The sequence below is a fragment of the Pseudopodoces humilis genome, chromosome 3 (assembly GCF_049639895.1).
Source record: "Pseudopodoces humilis isolate 2021_Gansu_Grassland_sample_001 chromosome 3, ASM4963989v1, whole genome shotgun sequence".
Classification (NCBI taxonomy): domain Eukaryota; kingdom Metazoa; phylum Chordata; class Aves; order Passeriformes; family Paridae; genus Pseudopodoces; species Pseudopodoces humilis.
Window position 1 is genome coordinate 20,157,827 of NC_142202.1, and position 25,370 is coordinate 20,183,196.

Genomic DNA, 25,370 nt, shown 5'->3' on the forward strand with positions numbered 1-25,370 from the left:
TTAGTTTAATCAACCTGTAGTTGATGGCAGTTCAAAGATCCCTTGTTGTAGTTTTATTGTTTAGATTCCAATTTCTAGTGTTGAGTGTGTTTTCTTAAGCTTCTGCTTGTTTACTGAATTGGCTTTTGTTGATTAAGACAATTGTTTTGGCATTAAAATAGTATTTTGTAATTTAGTATGCATATTAAATTCTAGTAAGAAAAATATACAAGTAAAATTGTCTAATATTTATTTTGGAAATTAATTTTTTTATCCCATCCCTCTTTTTCTTTGCTTGGCACAAAAACTTAAATAAAATTAAATACAGTATTAAAGACTTCTAAGTTGCCTCAGATACAAAGAGAGAACTATAGAAATCTTGCAGGAATGTTGCACAAATTTGCAAATTATATTGATGCTTATATAAATAATTTAAAAAACATATTGATACTTAATGTTTCTCCCTCAAGTTTCATTTACAAAGATAACACTGAATCATCTTGTTAGCAGTAGTAGATGTGCTATGACTTTAGGTGGGATGAGTATCTCTAAAAATTCCACTTTCTGAATTTATTGCATGTCCTTTTTCCCTCCCTGCTTCCCCACTCCCCCTCTGTTATTGAAAGGGAATTCATGGAACAAAGCATCCTAATTGCTTTTCTATGTAGCACTTACTATGTTATACCCCTCTATGGTATGTCTTTGTTTCCTTCTCTGAGGTTGCTTTTTTGTAGCCTCTCTTCCTAAGAAAGGGTTTGTAAGTCTCTGCTCTCAGTGCTGTTTTCCAGACAGACTTTATTTCTGCACTCTGTAATATATGCTGCTCCAGATGAGACTGCACTATTGATTTATATAAAATGGATAGTAATAGTTCCTGTTGCTTACCTTATATTCATATATAACCACATCTTACTTCCCACAGTGGTATGTTTGTATGTGTTCTTCTGTGGGTTGTAAAAGTGGCAGCCTGGCACTTCTGTTCATACAATTACCTCAGCACCAAATGTTAGGTAGGTCTGAATTTTGTTTCTCCCACTTCAGCAAGATTGGAATTGCTTGGGAATATAGGATGTACTTCTGCTGGTGAGCCACAGGGTTCTTGGTCATACTAATGTGAATCCAGAGTAGTTCCATTTTTATAGATGCAGGTATCTGGGATTCAAATTTGCAATGTATTTGCCTCCTGCAAATATATTTTTCAGCTGTGAATATAAAGCTGAAGTAATGCAGAGGTAAAATGGTCAAGCCACACTTTTTTCCTTTTTCACTTTTTGGGCTAAACATTGACTGAAATATTATGGTTCTTAGGATGTATACTAACAACTCATCTCTATTTAAGCTGGAATAAGAAATACAGTGGATGGATTGGAAGCATTCATAAATGGAAATTTTCATTTAAATCTTAAAATCTTCATTCCATATGATGTGTAAAGAAATGAGGAAGAGGGACATCAAACTAAGATAGCGTTATTGACTACAATTACTTCTCTTCATGTGCCTGGTAAAAATTAATGTGCTTCATCTTCTTTCTTTGTCCCACTCTGACCTTCAAACTCACTTTATATGTCCAGCTTTTATAATTAAATAAACTAGTGAATGGTTTTAATTCTAGTCAGCAAAGAAGTAACTTGGAGGTTCAGTAGTTTCATTTGATGCTGAATGTTTGCACTGACCGGCTCTTCGTCATTTTGGCAGCAAGAGAAGCTTTTGAAAAACCTTCCAAAACACCTCCATATTTTTCTGATGGTGACTGATGCTGATGGGTCTGAGGAAAACATGTCAGGGATGTTATGGGAAGGAGGGTTCCAAAGTGATTCTTCTGTGATCAGTGACATGATGACTTCAGACTCACACAAGCAATTTAGGCAGAAGTGCTAAAGTCTGAAGAAAAGTTTAAATGTTCTTCTTTAATGTGACCCTTCTTCTTTTTCTAAACCATGTGGTGTGGAACATTCCACATGATTTGAGTTTTCTTCAGCTGAGCACCTTTGGGATTTCAAGATAGTGTGTTCTAACTGGAGAGTAAGAACAGCCTGGAAGATGTTCCCACAATAGCTGTCTCAGGGATGTGGTTTTAAAATAAAAGACCGAAATCATTGCTCTCCAGCTTTTACAATCAGATGGGAATAATAGGCATAGGAATAATGTGTAAATAAAAAAATGCGAACCTATCTAAGGAAGGTTAAAACTAAAATAGTTTCTCTAAAATAAAAAGAAACAATGGAACCCATTAATCAGGAATGGACGTTCATGTGGCCTTGTGAATTGGTCAGGATGAAACCTAACTTTTGAGGAATGAGTTTTGGCTCAAAGAAGTTACAAGACTTTGGGACAATAAGCAGCAGAGAGTTTTACTGTGCAACAATTAAGGGTATAAGAGCATAACCAAGAGACACTGTTACTAAATGTGAAGGCAAATAAACTTTATAATATTTTCTGTTAAAACATAATTATCTTTAAAAGCCTTTAGGTACTTCAGAGCTGTCTCTTTTCCAAAAGTGGAACCATTTTCAGGCATGTAAAATCTTTAATAATTTCTTGAAATCATTGCAGATGGAAATTATGAAAGATCTTTTTTTTCACATTTGTGCCAAAGGGTTTTTCTTCTTGAATGCAACTCTTTTACACAGTCCAATGAATAACTGTTGTGTTTTAATGTTCCCATATGTTAAATGGTTTTGTGCTATGCTATTTATTTTGTAAGATGGGACCTGGAAGTTCCCTAAATTCTTCTGAAGTGCGTAAGTCTCAAAAGGAATGAGGATTTCATAGAATCATAGAATAGCCTGGGTTGGAAAGGACCTGCTGTGGACAGGGTCACCTTTCACTAGAGCAGGTTGCTCAGAGCTCTGTCCAGCTTGGCTTTTGAGCACTACAGGGTTGGGGTATTCACAGCTTCTCTGGGCAGCAGAGTGTCTTGCCACCCTCACAATAAGAATTTTTTTCCTTTATAAGTAATTTGGAAAACCAGAGACAATTAGTTCTAAATGAATAGTTTCTAAAACACATCAGCATTTGTTGGCCAGCTGTAAGCCAAGTTATTTTGTCTATGTGCCATTATGTCAAAGTTTTTGCTGTTGTTCTTACAGCAGAACAACAGCTTATGGTGCTTTGTGGAAATTGTTGTGGTCCTGGGTTTATTTGCTGCTCTTTATTACTTGCACTTGTTTTTAATGACTTCACAAAATTATTTAAATTTTGTCACTCTGTAACACTATAGAATAACATAAGTGTTCTTAGTTATTAATTAATATGTTAGAATTTGCTACTCTTTTGGAAGATAGATGTTTTCTTCAATTAAAGGGCCAGTTGCATGTGTGGAAGGCCATCCATTGCTAATTTACACAATTAGGTACATGAACACTTTCTTTGTCTTGATTGAGTTGCCTGAAGTACCTAAGGGTGTCATTTGTGACACCTTATTTTTCCTGAAATATTTTCAAGGAAGTGATGAGTGTCGTGTGGGGTTTGCAAATCTATGAAATCATGCAGCATTAGTATAATATCCTTCCAGAGAAAGTTGGCCATTAGTGATGGCTCTTTGAGAGTCAATATAATTAAGTGTTTGGTGCTTTATAAATAAGGAAAGTAGAATATACTGTACTAAAAGTTGAATAGGAGTTGTTGCTTGCTTTCAGGAAATGGTGGAAGGCAAGAGGACTACTAATGGTGTCTAATGGAGCAAGCCTGATAATGCAGCCTTGACACTTAGCATCTGAATTAGATGTCTGGGATTTTTTGGTGGTGTAGAGAAATCAGAAGGGGACATGGTTGTATTTGGTGGTGCAGATTTATAGTCCCAAGGAGTTTATCTTCTAATTAAATATTAAGTTACAATGAGTTACTGTAATGGATTGTGAGGAAGAAGATGAGAGAACAGAGTAAGGAGGTGAGTAATGAGCTGAAGTGTTTGTATAGTGTACCTACATAAACTACGTGGTGATTGGAATTCTTTGGAAGTTTTTCATTTTCAAACTCTCTCAGCAGGTTTTTGTTGGTGTGCTGCTAACAATCCCTTGCTACAATGTGGCTGAATCATTTTCCTTTGAATATAGCAGTGGGATAACTATTGTCTCAATTATTTTCCTGAGAAACTATGTGGGGTTCCTTGCCCAAGTCATGTGAGTGCTCACCAAGATAGGATGTTGATAATTCTGATCCTTACAGTAGCTGCCTGAAACCAGGGAGAGTGGAAATAGGGAGGAAGAGGGGAGCAAGAAGGGTGTGTGGCTCTCTTGCAGTCAATCTGAATATGAAATACAATTGTTACAGATAAATTAAAGTATTTTAGCTATCATTACTGTATTATTTTTCAACTGGGGTGTATTCTGAAAACTAAATGGGAAAGCTCATGTTTTGTTAAATCTCTAATTTTGGTTGCGTTTTTGTTTGTTTTTTTGTTTTTGTTTTTTGACTGTACTAATTATGTTTTTGTACTTTTTTTAGTAACATCTCTCTATTTTCATGCTAAAAGTGGCACTGTAGTGTTGCATATTATCTTTCAATGACTAACCATTAAATTTGATAAAAGCAAGTGAGTGTTCTTATTGACCATGCAAACAGGGTCATTCTTTATTCTTTCTGTCTCATGCATTGATTGTGCTCTCAGAACTTATGCAGGTGGTTATTAGAAACTGGAGGGATACCAACCACTGTAGTTGGTTAGTCCAAACACCCCACATATATAATAAATGTAGTGGTATGCCAATACCAGTTCACAATTCTCTTGCTGATGTGTGAGTTAGAAAATTATTTAGTTTGTATTGTCTCTGAGGTCAAAGAGATGAAAAGGCAGGTTGATCCTTCCTCTCCCTTCACTCTACCTTTTTCTTCAGGGAAAGTAAGTAATGGGTTTAAAGCAGATACGTGGGATTTTATTTTAGTTTTCTTCCTTTGTTCTGTTTTTGGCACGAAAAATGCAGAATTATTTTTCTGTCTACCTTCTACTTAAATATGATGACTTGAGGGAATCCTGTACCCTAAAAAGAGGATCTTTATCTTTTCATGTTTTGTGCTCTTCTGAGTCTAGAAATAAGAACAAGACCAAATTCTGAATTCAGGGGGTTTTTTTCATCAGTGAACTTCTATAATTTCTAGGCTTAGCTTTATATTGGTAAGAAATAAGTGTTTTCAGTGAGTAGTTATTGGAATATTGAAATAAGAAACATTTGATCTTTAAATTAACTCAGGGAACCGGAATTGTGGAACAGATTGGAATATAACCTGATCAAGCAAATTTTTAAGGAAAAAAATTCAGGTTTTGCTGTAGGTTTAAAATAATTGTAGTAATTATGTCCTTATTATCAATAGGAAGTAGTAATTGTGTCCTTACTGGGTTTGTCTTGTAAATTGAGATCAATGAAATTTGTCCAGCAACAACATGAAATCAATTGTAAAATAACATATAATTCACACCATGTATTGTAAATTATACTTTGTTTGCCTTTAGTTGCTGAGTTTTCCATGCACTGGGGTGCATTTTCTTGTAACACATTTCCACATAATGCTTGTGGATCTGTTTCTAATGTTTTTTGAGAGCGATCTGTTTTTCATGTCTACAACTGCCTACATTTGATCTTATGCAAATCATGCAATCAAGCAAATGGAAAGCAAGGCATTGTTGCTAGAGGACCTTGACAAACAGTGGCTTTGTAGTTTTAAGAACCTCCTCCCTCTTTCAAATTCATCTTTGTACCCGTAGCTGTTTGAATCCAGTGATCCGTTATGAAATACTGAACTTGAAATAGGAAAATATCTCCCAAATTAGTTTCTGATGAATACTTGTATTGATTATGAAGTAATATGATTTTTTAATTCAGTTTGTCAGTTTCTGCTTCTAATCTCTTAAAAATACTGCCTACCCTATGTTTCCTGGCTCCAAACACTGAAATCTATGGAGAGATTTTAATGATGGCAAAGCTTCCACCTTGATTGACATTGCTAAGTCTTGAATTTCTTTTTTTTCTTCTCCTGTTTATACAAATTTAATTTTTCTTTTTATCCTTTATCCTAACTAAATCTTTGAGATTCCATTGAAACTTTCTATTTAGTTGTCAAAATATTTTGGTCTTAATAAATCAAGATGAGAAATAAAGATTTTCTTAGATTCTGGTGACACATTGCTTTTTAACATATTTTATATATCAACTATTTTTTAAACTCTCCTATCCTTCCCTCCCCTTTGAGTATGTTTATCACCTGATCTCAAATGATCTCTGTGCCCATATGTGCTGTGTTTCCATTCCTTGTTATTATTTTTTAAAAACTTTACATGTTTCCCTGTCTTTTCTTTTTGCTTTTTCTGTTCTTGGTACTGAGACACACAGGGTAACTTATAGTCAATTGTTTTTTTCAAGGCGGGGGGAGGGAAATAAAGCATTTTCCCATCTTCCATTCTCCTAATCCTCAAAAAAATTCTTCCCTCTTCAAATTACACAAGGTATTTCCACAAACATATGCCTGCCAGTAGTCTCATCAGCTACAGTCTGCATCAAATCAGGGCTTCAGTACAAGCTACCTTTCAGAAAACAGTAGTTCCAGGTGTGTAATTTTCCATAAAGGAGAGAAAAATACCCCACACTGAGAAGGAGAAGAGTGATCCACCATAAACAAATGGAAAAGGAGAAATCAACTTTTTCTTTTCCCTTCCCTTGGGTTATATTCACTCTTCTTGGTGAAGCCCTACCATACATATACTTTCAACTTTGAGAGAAGAAAGCATAATCAGTATCTAGAAGGTTATGTATTATATAGGTTCCATGAATTGCTTTCATCTATTCATTTTAGGATTGCTGAAAGTAAAATCCTTCTGGTCACTTGTTTGCCCACCCACAGCATGGAATATGTAATACTTGTGTCACAGACTTTCAGCTCCATCTGCACTTTTTCTGGCTTCTCTTACGGCAGCTGCAGGGAATAGGTGACCGAGGGAGGTGTACAATAATGAAGGCAATACAGCCAGTGTAGTACGTGGAGTTTCCCTGCATGCTGAGCCAGCTTGAGCACCTGTTCTGGAGTGTGCTTTCCCCCTCTCACTGACTTAAGCACTGCTTAACCCTGGTAGAATCAGTCCCATTATGTTGATTAAACATGTCACTGTTACAGGCATTCATTTGAGGATTTTTTTTTTAGCTGTGGCATTTTTTTTTAACTCACACTTTGCCATATGCTCTATAGAACAAAGCCACTGAGTGATATGGTATTTTCAATAAAAATGCAAGAGTTCATTCTCTCCTTACAGAGAGTGGAGCGAATCAGAAGAAATTTCATTCCTGCAGGGACTGGAGGTGTTATATGAGGGGAAAACTAATGTTAGAGAAGTTGGGTCTACAACATCTCTGCTTCGTTGATGTCTTTGTCATCCAACTGGAGTTTTTAAATTTGTGCTTAAAATATTTTGTAAAAAAAAAATATAGTTTGATACTATTGGGCTCTGAAAATACTTTTTCAGATGTACTGAATATGCGTGTCTATTGAATAAACATTTTACCTGTATATCTTATATGTTGCCAAAACCTCAATTGTAAATTCCTTCTTAAAAGATTTGCTTGTTAAAGTCTATGATCTGTATTTAATGAAAAAAGAGAAAGGAAAATATTAGAAAATTATGTCTGCATTACTTGTATTCTACAATTTTTCTATCAAACATTCCTTTATTAGTATAGGGAAGAATATATGATCTTTTAGAATATTTATTCAGAAAAAATGCTACATTTTATTCACCATTTTCTGCGTTAATTGAAACTCAAGATAGCTTCAAAATTAAAAACCATTGAACAGTTGTTTCATTTTAGCATTAAATGGGTTGTTTTTGCTGGAATATATTTTTCAAGTGTTTGGTGTTTGTGCAGCTGAAGACAAACAGGCAAAGAGAGAACGGATCAGTGTGAGTGGTGGCAACAATGAGCTTCCTTTGTGTTCATGCTTGTAGTGGATTCTGCATGGAGTGAATCATATGTATCAGTGCTTGACATTCATATTTCATACAGCACATTTAAAATATATATATATAATCCAGGTGTGTTAATGAACCTGTACTTGTTTTTCCATTAATTTAATTTGATTTGATTTAATCATCTCAAAAAAAAAAAAAAAAGGTGTTCATTTGACACTGTAGCAAATTGATGTAGTATGTAGTGCCTACATTTTTTTTTTTTTTTTTTTTTTTGACTGGTTGATGCACATTCTGGTGTAAATTAAGTACAGTGGGGTTATCTCAGCCAAAGCACACCCCACAAATCTATGAGTAGTAAAAATTTGCAGTTGTCTACTACTGAAGATCTAGTACCTATTCCTCTGGGGCAAACCTGAAACATTTAAGAGATACAGGTCCCCCTTTCTCTTGGTTTTCTAAACTCACTAGTGTCTGAAAGCTACAGAGAAACAAGTTAAAAAGAATAGACCACATGAATTCCTTTTCTTTTTTTGCCCTAGATTTGGCGGTTTTCACACCACACCAGTTCGTGCTCACTGCATGCACGCTTGCTGGCTGTACGAACAGTTCCCAGGTCACCTTGTTTACAGCACAGCTGCCACCATCTCACGTAGATGCCCCGGTCCTGACGGTTTTGGATTCTAGAACAATATATGTACAGTAAGTAAGGATTTCTTTTTTTTCTGACAACACAATAGTGCATCAGTTTATTCAAGAATTCCAGTGAGTTCAATCAGGGGAAGGGTTTGTGACATAAAATTAAATTTATTATGATTAAATGCATAGAAGTGATTAGTTTAGTGGTTCTGTGAACCTTCTGATTATCACTTGCCAACTTAATTTCCATTTTGTCTTTACGCAATCAGTATAACCTACATATGGGCATAGCCCCTGCAAACTTCAGTGCAGGAAATGTTCTGGTGATATGCCCCTTTTGTAGCCCCTGCTTTGTGTGTAATCATTTATCTACTGAGTACAAATACTGCATTAGAGGTATAGCTTAGATTTATTTTTATGATTGCACAACTACATTTTCAAATTCTCAAAATAAACCCCATGAAGTCCCCTAAACCAAGCCTTACATTTTTCAGCATGGTTTGAATGTTTATTTGGTCTGTTCCTAATCATATTTTGCTTTTATTTGCAGATGGAAAGAACCAGCAGAAATAAATGGAATCCTACATCGCTATATAATTTATATGGCCACCAATGAGCAGAATTTTACAAAGTGGAATGTAATCTATAACAGTACAGAACTTTTTCTGGATTTTACTATTCCACAGCTTTTCCCGGGTACTGAATACCTCATAAAAATAGCTGTAAGTTTTAAAGATGTGTAGTAGAGGTGTAAAATGGTGAAAATGATTCTGACTTTGTTAGCATCTTAATATTTAATGGCTCTTGTGTCCACTTTGTTTAACCTTTTCTTTTTGAAGCTAAGGTGGATGAGCCATGCTGAACAAAAGTAGGTTTTTTGTTTTGAAACAGACTCACAAATATGTGTATGTAATATGAATACAGGTTTTCTTCAAGGATAAATTGGATAACTAATAAAGAATTGAGCAGAAATATATGAAATTATTTTAAAATGTTTCCTTGGACCTAGCTTACAAGAAAATATTGAAAGTATTTAGAAGTGTCAACTTTTCATATTTTGTACCATGGCTATTTGTTCTTTTATCTTAAAATCTCTATGTAGAAGAAAATAGAAGAGTTCAGTATAAAGTAGCAATCTGTGTATTCAAAACATTTTAAAAGACTTTAATGTTTTCATTGCATTTCCTTATCATTGGCTTTATTTTGTGATGAGATGGAACAGCTTCAACTCACTAACAAACCTGAAAATATGTGAATAAAAGGAGGGGATTGTCCCTTGTTTTAAGCACACTGTTCATTTTATAACAATACCTATATAAGGATATTTGCTTTGATAAATGCCATAGAAAAATATTCTGCTCTTGATTATGAATAAATTTACATTTATGTAGACTGGGTATGCATTCATTTTTCTTAACATGCTCTTGAATGTTCTAAATATTATACCACAAAAAATAAACTACCTTCAGGTAATGATAAGGATCTGACTTGAACCTGAAAAAAACAAGGATATTCAGTCTAATTAAAGCTTAGATTCATGTTGGAATTAATTCATTTGTGCCTGGATATTTCAGCATAGTAAATTGCTTAGCATATATAATAGCGCCATGTCCAAAACTAAGATGCTACTTCAACAAGCATTTTATGCCTTGATTTTTTTATTCATTCATTACAAAAGATTTTGTGCTGTCCTTCACTGTGCCACAGTTCTTCTCTGCTCCTGCCCAGCTGCTGTGCATTGGGGCACAAGGAGAGAGCATCAGGGAAGAATTAACAGCTGCACTCTGGAGAGCAACTGTGCCTGCTTCTTTTGGTGGCTCTGCCTTGGGATGCAGGAGGAGGTGTTGGTTTTGCTTCATCAGCATATGCAGATTTCCTAGAAGTTACCGAATTATATTTTATTTCTCATTTATTTGTAATTTTTTATCCCCCCCTTAATATTTGCATTTAATCAGAAATTAGGAAAAGATAATTTCTTCTAGTGACAATGATAACCAGATTTACCTGGATAAAATAAAGTGGTCTGTGATCGGTGAGTTAGAAGATCCAAGTGTCCTTGCAGCTTTGAAAATGATGAGTCTGAAAGCATGTGAAAAGCCCAATATCTTTGAGATGTGATCGCTTTCTTAAAACCTTTGGCTCCATCATAAATAGAATTAGTTAGACTGGTTTGAGAAGAATGTATTATTAAGTTTACAAGTTATATAGCCAAATCTTACTTTATGAAAGGAAAAAAACCCAAACATAAAAAAACCTGACAAAAACTAAATCCACAAAAAAATAAAATCAAACATACACACCTGGAAAAAAACTGAAATATTTAGTGTTTCATATATAATTTAACTGAATTTCAACAAAACTTTTAGAATAAAAATACCCCCAACAACTGTCAACAGTGGAAAATTTAACTTAATTGTTATTCTTTTTGGGTTTTTTTTTGTGTAGAAGTAAATACTTCTATCAGCTAGAACCTTTTTATTTTTCACAGTTACTATTAATTTTGCTTTATATCCATTCAAAAATTTGTTTTGGTTTCTGTGTTATCAAAAATTGCAGCTTGAACACAGGAACCAGGAGCCTCATGAGCAGAACTTTCAGCACCTCACAGGCTGTTTGCATTAACTTTTGTATGAAAAGTTGATGCAACTGCATTGAGGAGAGTTAAGGAAATATTTAGTTTTGCATGCTGCTACCAATTTTCAGAAATGATTACTGCCATTTAATATGCAGCAATTTTAATCATAAATGAATACAACAGGTTTTGTAAGAAAATCTAATGGTTCTTTCCAAAAGTCAGCCAAGAAGATGTGAGGTCATGTCTCCATGGACTAGTGCAGAGGAACTTGTTTTTGTTCTGTTCATGCTCTAAGCTGGGTGAGTGTGAGTCAGGCCAGTCTAAACGCAAATGGAAAGCTGAAAAGCTGCCTTTAGTAGCCAGGGTGTCACTCATATTTGTATTCCTGATGTGCTTTTGTGATTGAACTGTTAAGCCAGTATCTCCTCAGGATGCCGCAGTGTGGGTAAACTGGCTCAGGTCCTGGGTGGAGTGTTCCTACATGGTGTCATCTGATGTGGTTTGCATCTGTCCTTTGGCTGTCCAGTTCCTTTGGTATTTTTTTAAATTGTACCTGAAATCTGTTTCTCAGAGTGACAAAGTGGGAACTCAGTCTAGTTGGAGGTTTTCATGGCTTTTGAGCATCACTGGATGTGATTTCCAAATGTCCACTCCATTTTGATACACTGATATAAAATCCCACTACCTAAAATGAAGATGAGCTTTCTTATGCTGATTTTCATTAGAAGAACCAGAAACTTCATGTCCCAGCAAATTTCAGAGATACAAAAATTGAGCTACATGAAATTCAAGAAATTAATGAATGGAAAGGCTGCTGTTACCAAGCCCTTAAATTAAACACTTTCCACTGCTGAAGTAAGCCTGGTGGAAATTAATTAGCAAGTCAATAAGGAATAAATAAGAGGCCTTCCAGAACTGCTCTTTTTTGGCTTCTTCATGAAGCTGGTGGCAGTGGAATCATTCAAAGACTACTCTGCTTTTCCAGAAGGATAATTTTCTTAAATATTTTACTTACCAAAGTCCTAATTGTTACCTGAGCATCTGTCTAAATTGACACTATTTTGGGGTTTTTTTATAAACATTATCATGTTTGGAGTAAATCAAATTTTTGGATGTTCCCAAAACTGAGGTTGCATTCTTTCATTTTTACTTGGTAGACTGAACATAGAGACATTCTTTAGTTGTATTGGGAATGCAATTTCCAGTGATATCAAAACAATTTTTATGTATAAGAGAGTCTCTTATTTACAAACAATACTTACTTTTACCCTTGGGATCAGTATACAGTTTTGGAGGGCATAGGGAATATGTTTGACTGCTCTCTGATTTGAAAAACAATGGGAAACGGGAAACTGAAGTTAATCCTTTCAAATAAAATGTAATAGGTTGAGAGAAATATTCTCTTCCTGGAGATCTGGAGAGGAAGGTTCCTTATGTGCTGATGATCCACTTGTCCACTTTAGTAAATGTACAACTTAGAAAAACACAGATAATTCCATAAGTTTTATGTATGTCCAAATGCAAATATTTGTTGCATTAAGGTTTTGATTAATTTTATTATTAAACAAACCCCTGAAAATAAACAATAACTTAACACAAAAATCTTTAAATACAGTACAAATATATATATTTTTGTATGTTTTTTAACATGTGTAGTCTTGTCATCAGTGTTAGGGCAAATAATTGGCAAAACATCACATGGACCATAGCTGTGTGCATGTAAAACTTTAAAAGAGTGTTCTATGGAGTGATATGCACCTTTGTCTGCACTTTTTATTATTTCACATCGAAAGCAAAATATAAAAATTGTGTGGTCAACAATTTGTTCTCTGGCAACTGAAATACAAATTATTTTACTTTATTTTCCATAAACATGTAATACATACTGGTTTATAATAGGGTGTATTTTCACTATTATAATTGCACATGCTCTGGGTGCTGTTGTGAAGTACGGAAGAATGTTTCAACTATAGAATGTCTAAAAACTAAGTATCATGCATTATTATACATTCTCTTACTTAAAAAAGGAGATAAACAAGTCTATGCTAAGAGAAGTGTCTTACCTGAAAATCACAGGCTTACTAAGTTTAGATGTGGAAGAATAATGAAACCTAGGCAAAAAATAATTGTTAAAATTATTGGTACTACATTGAAAGGTGTTTATTTGTTCTGATTAATATTTTAAGGCTTGCACTGGAGGTGGGTGTTCAATAAGCGAAGCCAGCGCGGCTGTAACAGATGAGAGTACACCAGAAGGGGTTCCTGCTCCAAAAGCCCAGTCATATGCATCTGACTCCTTTAACATCTCATGGACTAAGCCTGAGTATCCGAATGGTAAGTGAACTCTTTTAGCCTCAAGTTAAAAAGATGATTAGTAAAGGTAAATTAATATTCTAAATGGCAGCTTATATGTGGTGCTTAATTTTTAATGATCATTTTAGCACATAAAATACCTGAGATAGTATCATTGTCTGCAGCTGGGAGATTGTGGTTTTCAGCCCATCGTGCAGTTTTAGTGGCTCAAAAGTGCTCCCTTTTGATAATTCTTGTGTACTGCATCTCATTGTTCAATGTTTTCCAGGACAACGGAGCTGAGGAATAGGCATTCTTGGAGAATATCAGTCTAGGTTATTAATTTCACCTTCCAATAAGAGAAGAATTTCTTTCACATTAATTGATATGTAATAATAATTAGATTTGTGTTCTGCATACTTATAATATAATTGTACATTTCTATGGCTGTGAAAGTTAAACAGTATACTTTGTTTAGAAATGTTTTGCATTATGAAACATCTGTGCGTAAAACTTTTAGACAAATTTTACTTTTCTAGTGGGGTTGCACAATATCATTTACATTGGAATTCACTCTGATTTTATTATTATGCATGTAACAGTTTAAATCACTGCTACATGCATGCTAATAAAATCAGAGTGATGCTATGTAGGAATCACTGAATTTGAAGTATCAAAAATGTTTTTCTTCATTGGCTCATGATATTATTTCAATAAATATCATTATTTCTCCCAGTGGTTTCACATTAATTTCATTTTGTCCTGCAAGTTTTTTTTTTTCATTTTCAGTTGTGGTAAAGTACATCCTACTCGTTCAGCTTCACTAAAGACATTTTAAATGATTCCCCCAAAAGTGATGATTGTATTCTGTAAGGTCTTACATTAAATTTAGAAAGAAATAAGAATATGTCACCTGTTAAATAATGTATTTGGTAATTTATGGTTCTTTGTATGGAAGTCATTGTGGAAAATTTTGCTTCATAGCCCCTTAGAAACTTTCTAACCCTTTACTAATGTCTCATCAGCCAGTGTGGCTAAGGCAAGGAGGCAGGAGAAAGGGGAAGGGTAAGGGATGGGAGGGGAGGAAATGGGGAGGAAGGTCATGTACATGGCTTAGTCTAAAGTCTGAATAATTTTCACTGAAATAGGCATTTTTTTATACGTAGTCTCAGGACCTGATACTGTTATCCTTGCATTGTGTAAAAAAATCCAGTTTAGGGAGAAGTTTAACTAATCAAGTAAATATAAATATATGTCTCCATATATATATATATATATGTAATTTTTTTACATGCATATCAACAGCATAAAGTCCTAGAATTTAAGAAATAATTCCACAAGCTTCCTTTAAAACAACTAAAAGCTAGGATGCATGACTAAATTTGGGTGTTATATCTTTTTAATACAGCATTTGCTATATACAGCTTGGCTCTCCTTTTAAATACAGTAAACAGCTTGCTAGGAAACCACTGAGGGTATTGGTGCACCCTCAGCAAGTGTGCAGATGTTACCAAATTGGATGGGAGTGCTGATCTGCTGGGGGGCAGGAAGGCTCTGCAGAGGGTCCTGGACAGGCTGGAGCGGTTGGCCAAGGCCAGTGCTGTGAGGTTCAACAAGGCCCAGGGCTGGGTCCTGCCCTTGGGTCACAACAACCCCAGGCAGCTCCACAGCTGGGTGGGAAGTGGCCCAGTGGAAAAGGAGCTGGGCTACAGTGGCTGAGCTGAATGAGCCAGGGAGTGCCCAGGTGGCCAAGAAGGCCAGTGACATCCTGGCCTGTAGCAGCAATAGTGTGACCAGCAGGACCAGGGGAGGGATTGTCACCCTGTACTGGGCACTGGTGAGGCAACACCTCAAATCCTGTGTTTAGTTCTGGTCCTCTCACTAAAAATGAAGAAACTGAGGTGCTATACTGGGTCCAGAGAAGGGCAGTAGTGTTGGAGAAGGGGAGCACAGATCCTGTGAGAAGCAGCTGATGGAGCTGGGGTTGTTTAGCCTGGAGAAAAGGAGGCTCAGGGGAGAGCTTATCCCTCTCTACAACTGCCTGAAAGGAGCGTGTAGCCAGGTGAGATCAATCTCTTCTCCCAAGTAACAATCAATAGAATGAGAGGAAATGACCTCAGTTTGTGCCAGGGAGGTTTAGGTTGTGTATAAGGAAAATCTTTCCATGGAAAGGGTTGCCAAGGATTGCAACAGGATGCCCAGGGAAGCAGTTGTGTCACCATCCCTGAAGGTATTTAGAAGATGCAAAGATGTGGCACTTTGGGACATGGCTTAGTGGTGGATTTAGCAGTGCTGCATTAACAGCTGGACTCAATGATCTTCAAGGTCCTTTCCAACCTAAATGATTCTATGGTTTATCTATTAACATGTTTTCTCATTCACAATTTCCCATTTTCATCCTTTTCCCCTTTTCTTAAAAAGAATTTAGAAAACCCCCAACAGCAAACAAACACTAAAACTTTTGACTGAGCAAGTGCTTAATCAGGAAAGTTTTCATTTTTCAGTGGCTTTGTTTTGCTCATTCTCAACACATCTTTTGGGCTGCCTTGTGGCTGTGTCATTTATAATTGCTGACTATGTCAGTGTTTTAAAACTGTGTAAGAGGCTGAAAAATATAATTGTTGAGAAGACTAAAATTTGAGAAAGATCAGCAGAAGGTACTTAGGTGCTTTCCCTAAAATTTTCTTACTTCAGCAGTCTATTGGTGTATTCTTGGTTTTTCTGTTTGTTTGTTTTTTAAAGCATAGAAACTGTTTTCTTCTTTGAACTGAATTGCTTGAAACTTGGTGTGGTTCAGTCTGCTAGGCATAAAGTGGTGCTAGTCAAAAATACTAAACTTGGCCTTGTTTCAGGTGGAAACCTCAGAATTGCAAAGATTGGCATATCATAGATTGTCATCTCCTTATTAGATCTCTGGGGCCATTCCTTTCCCTCCTGCCTTCTTTCATTTGCTACTGCCTGACAGGTACAACAGTTTATTTCCATGGGCTGAGGAGGCTTATCAGCTTCTAATGGGTTGTGTGGGCTGCCTGAGGTTTGGACAGCACAGACTTTGCTATGCTCTCGTCATATATATGTGGTCCAGTTGCTTGCCATGAATTAGAAAAAAGTTGAGGAGTATTAAAGTGCTGACCTGGAGGCCAAAGGTGGCAAATGGGATTAAAGCCTACATGACTTCTTCATAAAGATGGCACAGTGAGGGGGAACAAGCTTTGAGGTACAAGAACATCTAGGCTTGTGTTATCCAGATGCGGATATCAGACTTCAGGGTTACAGTTTTTTTGTTGAATTTAAGGCCTATTTAAATTATTTTGAGGAAAAAGAAATCATAGAAAAATAGGAAATTATTAATTTAATTCTTTGTTGAAAGTTGCTTCAGAAATATAATTTATGTACCAAGTAGAAAAAATACTTTGGAAGATGGCATGTTGAATATATTTTAAATATTTTATTTTGTCTTATTTTCAATCCAACAATAAAATGGTTGAGGGGACATGGCCCAGATTCTGCCACTCTACACACACCTGTCACATATGTAGGTAGATAGTATAGACAATATTGAACATTTAGATGTGGGAAATGTGTGGAGAGGCTTGTGAAATCATGTTCTGTTTTGACCTTTCATTATTCTAGTAGCTGTGATAAACAATGATCTCTTCTTCAGAGTGCATCCATTATAATCTTGCCATATAGTTTGAGATCTGCTTTTTTAAAATCCTTGAAAATTTTCCTTAGCTGGTTAATTCTCAAAAACTTCACCTTTTGTTCACATCATAGATAAAAACAAGTCTAAATCCAGACTGTATCTTCCAAGGACATGTGGAATTTTTATGGAAAATATTAGGTATAGTAAAAACTGATTTATAAAGTTATTCAGTGAACTAAGCCAGTACTTGTTCTTGCAAATCCTTGTGCTTATGAGAGATGGCTGGTGTTTGTAGTCAGTGAAATTGATATAGGTAAAAATATGTTTGCTTAAGATTTGACCTCTAGATTGCACCTTAAGACTAAAGTGTAGTACTTTGGATTCAAAACCTCTTCAGTGTCTTGAATAGCATTGGCACATCATATGGCCTCACCTAGGGAGAGGAAAGGAGGAAGAAGACAATGACTTTATAGCTTTCTTCAGTTTAAGTTTAATTTACATTTTTGGATTTCTTTTCAAATGTGAAACATAATTGTACTATGGACAATAGAGATTTTGTCTTCAGTGAAATGAAAATTTGACCTAGACTGCATAATTATGAAGGAACTGCATCTTTTCATGGTGGCCACATGTTGCTCAGGAAGCCTTGTAAATTACAAAAAAGTCCTGGAGTCTAAATATTTTGTGCATGGCAAGCTTCAGCAATATCTAGCAAATCTCAAGAAGTTTGTTAACTTTGGGCCAACTTTGAACTTTTTCTCTATATGCTTTGGAAACCTATACTGGTGAAATAGGGGGGCAAAGTTATCATCCCTAGTAAAAAATAATTATTGTCTAATTAAAAAAAAATGGCTTCACATCTCAAAAATGGACTATTAGCCCTTTTCTTCTGAAACATACTTTTTTTCCTTTCTCCATCAGTTCCTACAAGGAACTTTTTTTCCTTTCTCCATCAGTTCCTACAAGGCAAAGGCGGAAGTAAAATCAAGAGGAAATGGATCAGGTTTTTAGAGACATTTGTTCTCTGACAGTACCGGGACAAAAGCTCACAGTGTTGAGCAAGCTGCTCCTCAAGTGCAGATGCTGTTCAGGGCTGTGGCTTTAGGAACTCTTTAAAACATTAATGCCAAGTGATCTCATTATGATTAATTCTGTTACCATAAGTATCAAAGAAATTAATAATGATTTGTCAGGCACTGATCTGTGATCTCTGGTGACCAGTGACAGGAGCCAAGGGAATGGCATAAAGCTGTCTCAGGGTACGTTTAGGTTGGATATTAGAAAAAGATTCCTCACCCAGGGGGTGGCTGGGCATTTCTCTCCCGAGAGAAATGGTCACAGCACCAAGCCTGAGTTCAGGAAGTGTTTGGACAATGCTCTCAGGCACATGATGTGATTGTTGGAGTTGTCCTGTGCATCGTCAGGGGTTGGGCTTGGGTGATCTTTGTTGGTCCCTTGAGGCACAGGTAATTCTATGATTCTATTCTATACTTCAAAAGAGTTAGTGAGTTAGTGCTACAGGTATAGTAGATGCTTAGAGCATCCTAACGTTTGACATTTTTCCCCTGTAAAATACATCCTTAATGCCAGCATTCATATTTTCCTCTGAGGTAAATAAAATATTTTAAACTGTATACCTGTATATAACACATTTGTTTATTTAATGTAGGAAAAATATCAGCCGTTCATGTTACTGCTTCACAATCAACTAGACACAGAACCACAAGGTATTTTTGCTTTAGGAAGCCTGTCAAATGTGGTAAGATTGATAGCATGAGATTTTCCAGGACCTGCTCCTACACACATCTCTGCTGTCTGAGTTGAGTTTAGCCTCTCAACTTTTGTAGAAGAGAAAAGTATTAAGGAGCATGTGAGTCATTTTACCATACTCAGCTCTTCATTGGTTTAGCATATAAATCTTTTGAAGTAGAACGCTTGAAACAGTTGTGTGTACACTTTTATTTACAAAGCAGTTTTCCATTTTGTAGAGGGGAAGATATTTTTTCAATTTCAAACTGAATTTTCCTCAATGTAGTTTCAAAAAAGTAAGTTTTAAGGGAAGGAATGGTAAAGTGAGCTATATTTTTACAATAAAAGTTGTTTCCTAGAATGGAAGCATTAGAAGACATTCTCTGAACTAAAATCACTTCAAATGATTCCTATCACTTTGCATTTATTTGCCTTAAAATTTCTCGTTGAAATAACTTTTAAAAAGGGAGAATATTCAGAAGTGAGAAAGATGGTGGAATATCCCTGAGAAAAAGTACTCCTTTATGAGCTCAATTTCCAAAGTCTAAGCAAATCTGTAAATTTAAGTCTCTAGTTCATTAAATTCAAAACTCTGTACAATATTTTTTTCATCCTACCATGCACCTTTGGAAGAACAAAGTTTTTGAATTCCTTATAAATGAGATAAGCAATCACTTGCAATTTTTTAGTTAGTGTTAGCCAGTTATACAGGAAGGACCATTCTTTCCTCTGTCTAAAAATGTTGCTAATGTGTTAGTTTCCAAATATGTTTTCTTTCTGTAGATTGAATAGGCAAGGAGTAGTTTACTTTAGGAATTTTTCTATAGTATATTGAGAAGGAAAAGTAATCATTACTATTTTGTGGTTTCATTTAGAAAAGCGGATAAAATTTTCCAACCACCTCACTCCAGCCCCAAATGAATGAAGAATGTAGTTTGTTGGCAAAATACTGAAAATCTGATGTAGTTATCATAAAGAATGAGCATGAAAAAGGTGTTTTGGGTGACAAAACTACTTGTTACTGTTTTATTGTAATTATAGCACTGCCCTAAGTTTTCCTTCCACATTTATTAATATTGGAAATTTTGTTTCTAAGTCTAAAGCTGTTAAGGTGTGACATAATTTTTTTGTGTTTGAAAAACCATATGCAGAGTAGGCTGTGAACCAGAATTTCCTCAATTTTCCTCATTCCAAGGTCATATTGGCTGCCACTCAGAAGCAAGTTTGTTAAGGGTTGATTTTTGGAATAGTGTAATTGTTTAAAGAGATGCAGTCCATTTGTAAGGTTTTCAACAGTTAAAGATGGAAGACGATGTTTCTTTTAAGTTTTACATGCTTAGTCGTGCTGAACAGTATCTGCTCAATTGTAAACAGTTGGAAATACTACTACTACTGCCTTGGTGTCTGGAGCATTAGTTTTCTTCTAAATTCTGTAGCTTTTTGGTTACAGAGTGCTCTCACATTGTTTTATAGGTATTATTACTAGCTATGGATTGTACATGGATGGTGTTCTGCTGCAAAATTCATCACAGCTAAGTTGTTATGCTTATGGGCTTGCTCCTTGGAGTCTGCATTCCTTCAGAGTCCAGGCATGTACTGCAAAAGGTTGTGCTTTAGGTCCACTGGTGAGTACCTTAATTTACATTCTGGGAGTGTAATAAATGTCAGATGACAGTGAATATCAGAGTAAATGGTGATGATTCACTCTGGGCAGTACTAACCCATCTGGCAAAATGTGACATTTAAAAAAAAATCCTGTTTAAGAGCTGCTGAAGATTCAATAGGTCATTGTTAGGCACCATTCCAAAGCAGAACATAGGTACAGTGAAGGAAGACAAAAACGGAGGCTGAAACACACATTATTGTAACTAAATGGACTTAATATGTTTGAAAGGTGCAGGTATGCTTTAACCAGATTTATAAGGACGTATATAAAGAAAGAGTTACTGTTCCAGTAATAAGCAAATTTCTAGCTGCCGGACTGAAAGGATTAAAGTTAATATGAGAACTGCAGAATCCAGAAGTGGCAACAGGAGCTAGGAAAATATGGTAATTCATAAATCTTTTGAATGCAAGCATGTGATCAAAATATTATACTGGACAGATTTTAACAGTCTTGTATAACACCCCATTTTTCCAGGATTTGAGTATACAGGAATATTAAATTTGACAAATTTGTAAAAACCAAACCTTTTGAGGCTTTTTTTTAATTTAGTAAAGGTTTTTAGACATATAGCTGAATTGATAAATTTAGTATGATTTCATAGCACTGTAGCTGATGAATAAATAGAATCCTATCTACTGTGCTTGGTTTTGTTTTCAAGCATATAAAAAGCCTGTATTTATTCTGGGATTTAACTTTTTATTTAATTTAGCTTTATTTGTAGGCTTTTAAATTTGGTAGATAGAAAAGGAAGCAAAGAGAGAAAGATTTGGGAAGTTTTTGTTTTTCTTTCTATTTTTTTCCATCACAATTTATTTTGTATCAGGAAAGAACTTCCAGGTTTTATTTTTATAATATAATCTGTTATTCACATTTTCAATATTATTTCCAAGATTGCTTTCGTTCAAATGCCAGTAACATTGTCTATCTGCAGAAGACAACTAGACTTTATAACCATTAAACATTTTATAGCTTGCTCTACTATTTACTCTTAAAAGCTTGAATGGCTTTTTGCCAGTTTTTCTTGTACATTTTTTACAACTTCACATATGCCCCAAAAGCAAACCTTGTTTTAAGACACTTGATGTGCAATAACCTAATCCATTTTGTTGGTAGTGATATTTAAGACAAGTCATTACCAAACTTTGCATACAGATGAAATATGTATGTTTTCAGTACTACTGTCCTATCAAATAGGCATCAAAAGGACAGAACAGAACACCAGTAGTTAGGGTTTTAAAAAATACTTTTAGTAGCTTTTTTTCACATCTCCACTGAACTACAGACTTGTAACTTGACTTTTGGAACAATTCGAAGGGGTTGCTGTAGCTGATATTCATCTGCATCCCGTGATCAGAACACAAACTGTTTTCCAAAGCCAGTGATCCTTCTCTAATCACAGCAATTGAAGTACATCTTGATTTAGGCTTGCCTAAGTGCTGCCAGGAAGTTAAAGCACTGGGATCTTCATCTGATTCTTTAAAAAGAATTTTCATATGAATTATGGAGTAAATCCAACACTTAAAAAAAGGGGAAAAAAAGAGAAACCTAATGTTTTATCTCTGCTTTAAATAGAATCGGAAACATCTCCCAGCAGTAAACTGATATGCTTCCAGCTATTTTTGTTGCTGATCTTGTGCTTAATGTGCCCTAATCGATCAAGGAACACCATGTGACATTCCTCTAAAAATGGAATTTGTCCACCTTATATTCCTGAAGGTGGCTCTGAAGATCTTAACTAATTATGAGAGCATTAGCTGTTACTCTATTTCAAAAACTTATTTTTGTTCAGCTTAGGTAGTTTTTGTTTGACATTTTTTTTCTGTGACTCGGATTTATTTTCAAGTGAGATGCAAACTGTTAACATGTAAATTAAGACAAGCTACATTTTAATCTCTTCCTATTAGACCTAAGGTACTGCTTTTGTCTCTTCTAATGGTTTGGGTGTTTTGTTCCTAAAGAGGGGAAAAAAAGGACTATTAAGGGCTAGCATAACCTCTAATAGATTCTTTAGAAAAATTCAGGAGAGCTAAAACTATGCTAGTTTTGAAATGTGTTAGCTCTTGTAAATGCATTATAAATAGATGGAAGTGTTCAGCACAGAATATTTCTCATCTCAACCCATTGCTATTAAATTTAAATTTCAGTTTTAATAATATATATGCTAGTACTTTTCCCAATATTATTATGCCTTTCCTATGATTTGGTGTCACTTATATGATAAAAGAGTCTTTGTTTATTAAGTAATTAGTAAATATGTCTGAAAATACCATGGAGTGGTGTATAAAGTAATATTTAGAAAAATAAGTATGAAAATTCTTTTCTGTGCCACATGTTTATATAACACATCATAAAGAAAAAAGTAAAGACATAATACAGCTGTTGCAACTGTTCAGGACATGATACAGATTGCTACAAATTTATATTATTTAGAGATTTTTAAAATCTTGTTCAGTAGAAAAACATAATTGTTATTAATTTTTTCACATTTCTGATGTTTCTGATTGGAGTACCTGCATTTAGGAGCACTTTACTGGAAATTATTTTGTTAAGAAAGCACAGTTTAGTCAAATCCTTACAAAAGGATGCTTTTGACTGAAATACCCAAATAATCAATGTGGCAATGATCCAATAAATCTATGAAGTACTTGTTTATCTTTAAGTATTTACTTTATCCTGTTGACTTTACTGCAACTTACCACTTACTTTAAATATAAGAAAATGCATAACAGAGAAGCACATATGGAGGTATTGATGCACATGGCACGTGCAAACAATAAGCTGTCCGATCTTTACATGCTGAAAAGTACAACATTCATGTTTCAAGGACAGAGAAAATATGTTTGGTTATTTAGATGGAAAAGCAGGTGTGGCAGATTAAAAATAGCATTTATTAGCACTCCCGTGAACCTGCAGCTGAGAGACATTACAAAGGTGTGAAACCATCTTATACCTTAGAAAACACCAAATAAATAATGTAGGAGAAACAAAATTGTCACCATAAATAACATAATAACAAATTACTTTGTTCCATAGCACTGAATGTTTACAAGTTATGAAATTTCAATACTAAATATCTGAAATATTGAACGTATTTATTTACTTATATTACAAACCTTTCATATTCAGTACATTATCCAGCTCCTGTATATTTTATTTTCTCTTAAAGATTTACTTTTTATTGCAACTTAATTTTGTTAGGTGAATGTAGAAGTTAATTTAGGGAGCAGCCAATATTCCACAAAGGAATTTTTTTCTGTCAAATATCTCTAATAATTTACTACAATGTTTAAATGTGTGTTCCTTGCAGTTGCTTTTTAAAGGCAGAAAGAGAAAGTTACATGGTCTTTTATTGCTGTTTCCTTTCCTTACACTGAGATTGTACATCCACATGAGGTCCACTGGTGTTTTCAAAAAATAATCTTTTGTTCTTTACCAGTATTTGTTTACTGTTCCTTACAGTAGTCTCTGTTTAAAGTAGGTTAGTACCTGGATAGCTTCAAACAAATGTAGATGAAAGGACTGCAACGTGCTTAAAAATTAGGATGCTGACAGTGTTAGTTACTTTTTCTTAATTAAGAAATACCTTTTCTTAAACTTTGCAACTCTCATTCTGTGACTATGGCACTAAACTTCCATTTCTTGTTGAATTTACAGGTAGAAGCTCGGACCATGGAAGCTGCCCCTAAGGGAATGGTTGATGTATTTAGTACTGTTGATGGGTCCAAAGAAGTTCAATTAAAATGGCTTGCCCCACATAAACCTAATGGAGAACTGACCTACACAGTCCTTGTCACTGGTCTCTTCTATGCTGATCAAGGTATAATTTTCCCTTCATAATAAGTCTAATAATAACATTGATATTCCATTTATGTAAAAAAAACCCAAAAACATCTCCTTTAGCACTAAATTTTTCCTACTTTTTTGTTTTTCCTCATGCCATTGATTATTTTAGAATTATCAATTTTATTCTTTAAGAAGTGCTGCTTTGATTTATGGTGCTTTACATTTGTACAAACACATAAATTGGCAAATAAAGATAAGCTCTCTGCACTCATTTAGTCTCTAGATATACACATGGAGTCTTATCTTGCCACCTTCACTCAGATAAGGAAGCTATGCTCACAAAATTTCAGTTGGTTTGCTTATATAAACTACTCGTGAGGGCTGTTCATAATATGGTTGATCATGGGTATAATTTGAAGAAGAAAGGGAAAGAAACCCAACTCTTTATTTCTATATCATAAACAGACTTAACATGAGATACAAAAGCCTGACTATTACGAGTTCCCTGTTAAACCTTGTTGAATTGCAGGTTGTTCTTTTGTTTATACTGGTTTATGTTGCAAGTTGTTTCTTTTTTTCTTATATCTTTTAAACTTAAACATAGAAATGTGCTCTTGGGTTGCTAAATCAGAGTAGGCAGAGTTAGTGATGTCACCCCTATGTAAAAGCCTGAGGCACTGAAGAAGGTAAATGGACATTTTTTTCCAAATGTATTAGAAAATGTGCATATTTTTTTAGTTAAAAGTAGAATACCATGTCCTCTAATTATATAAATGTAAAATACTTGGGCAGTGAATAAAAATGAATGTTCAGAAAATGAGTATGAGCATTTAATATGTCAATTTGAGCTATTAAGCATGCTCTAAGGTATAATAAATAATAAAATATTGTACACAAGTAATGTTTATGAATTATACCTAACAATATTGTCATTAATTTTTAGTGCACTTTAAACAGCATGATCGACATTAGGCAACTATAAAAATGTTTTCTTATTAGTATAATATGAAATTGTGGTTGAAAATAATGTTTGGATGGCATTTAATCTTTCTATGTACTGTTCGCAAATTTAATCAGTATTGTAAATGCAGTAACAGATAGAGAATTGAATCGCTGATGACTTCATAACTTGCCCTTTTTTTTCCTCTCA

At 34.8% G+C, this 25,370-nt stretch overlaps 1 protein-coding gene across 1 annotated transcript in view; it reads left to right on the top strand.

Annotated features, from left to right (window-relative positions):
- Positions 1–25,370, top strand: part of USH2A (usherin) — a 370,331-nt gene that overhangs the window by 176,180 nt on the left and 168,781 nt on the right. The window contains exons 33-37 of the mRNA XM_005523335.2: positions 8,413–8,572; positions 9,060–9,231; positions 13,271–13,418; positions 20,245–20,396; positions 24,092–24,254. Of these exons, the coding sequence (XP_005523392.2) occupies positions 8,413–8,572; positions 9,060–9,231; positions 13,271–13,418; positions 20,245–20,396; positions 24,092–24,254 (795 nt within the window). The remainder of the gene's footprint in view (positions 1–8,412; positions 8,573–9,059; positions 9,232–13,270; positions 13,419–20,244; positions 20,397–24,091; positions 24,255–25,370) is intronic.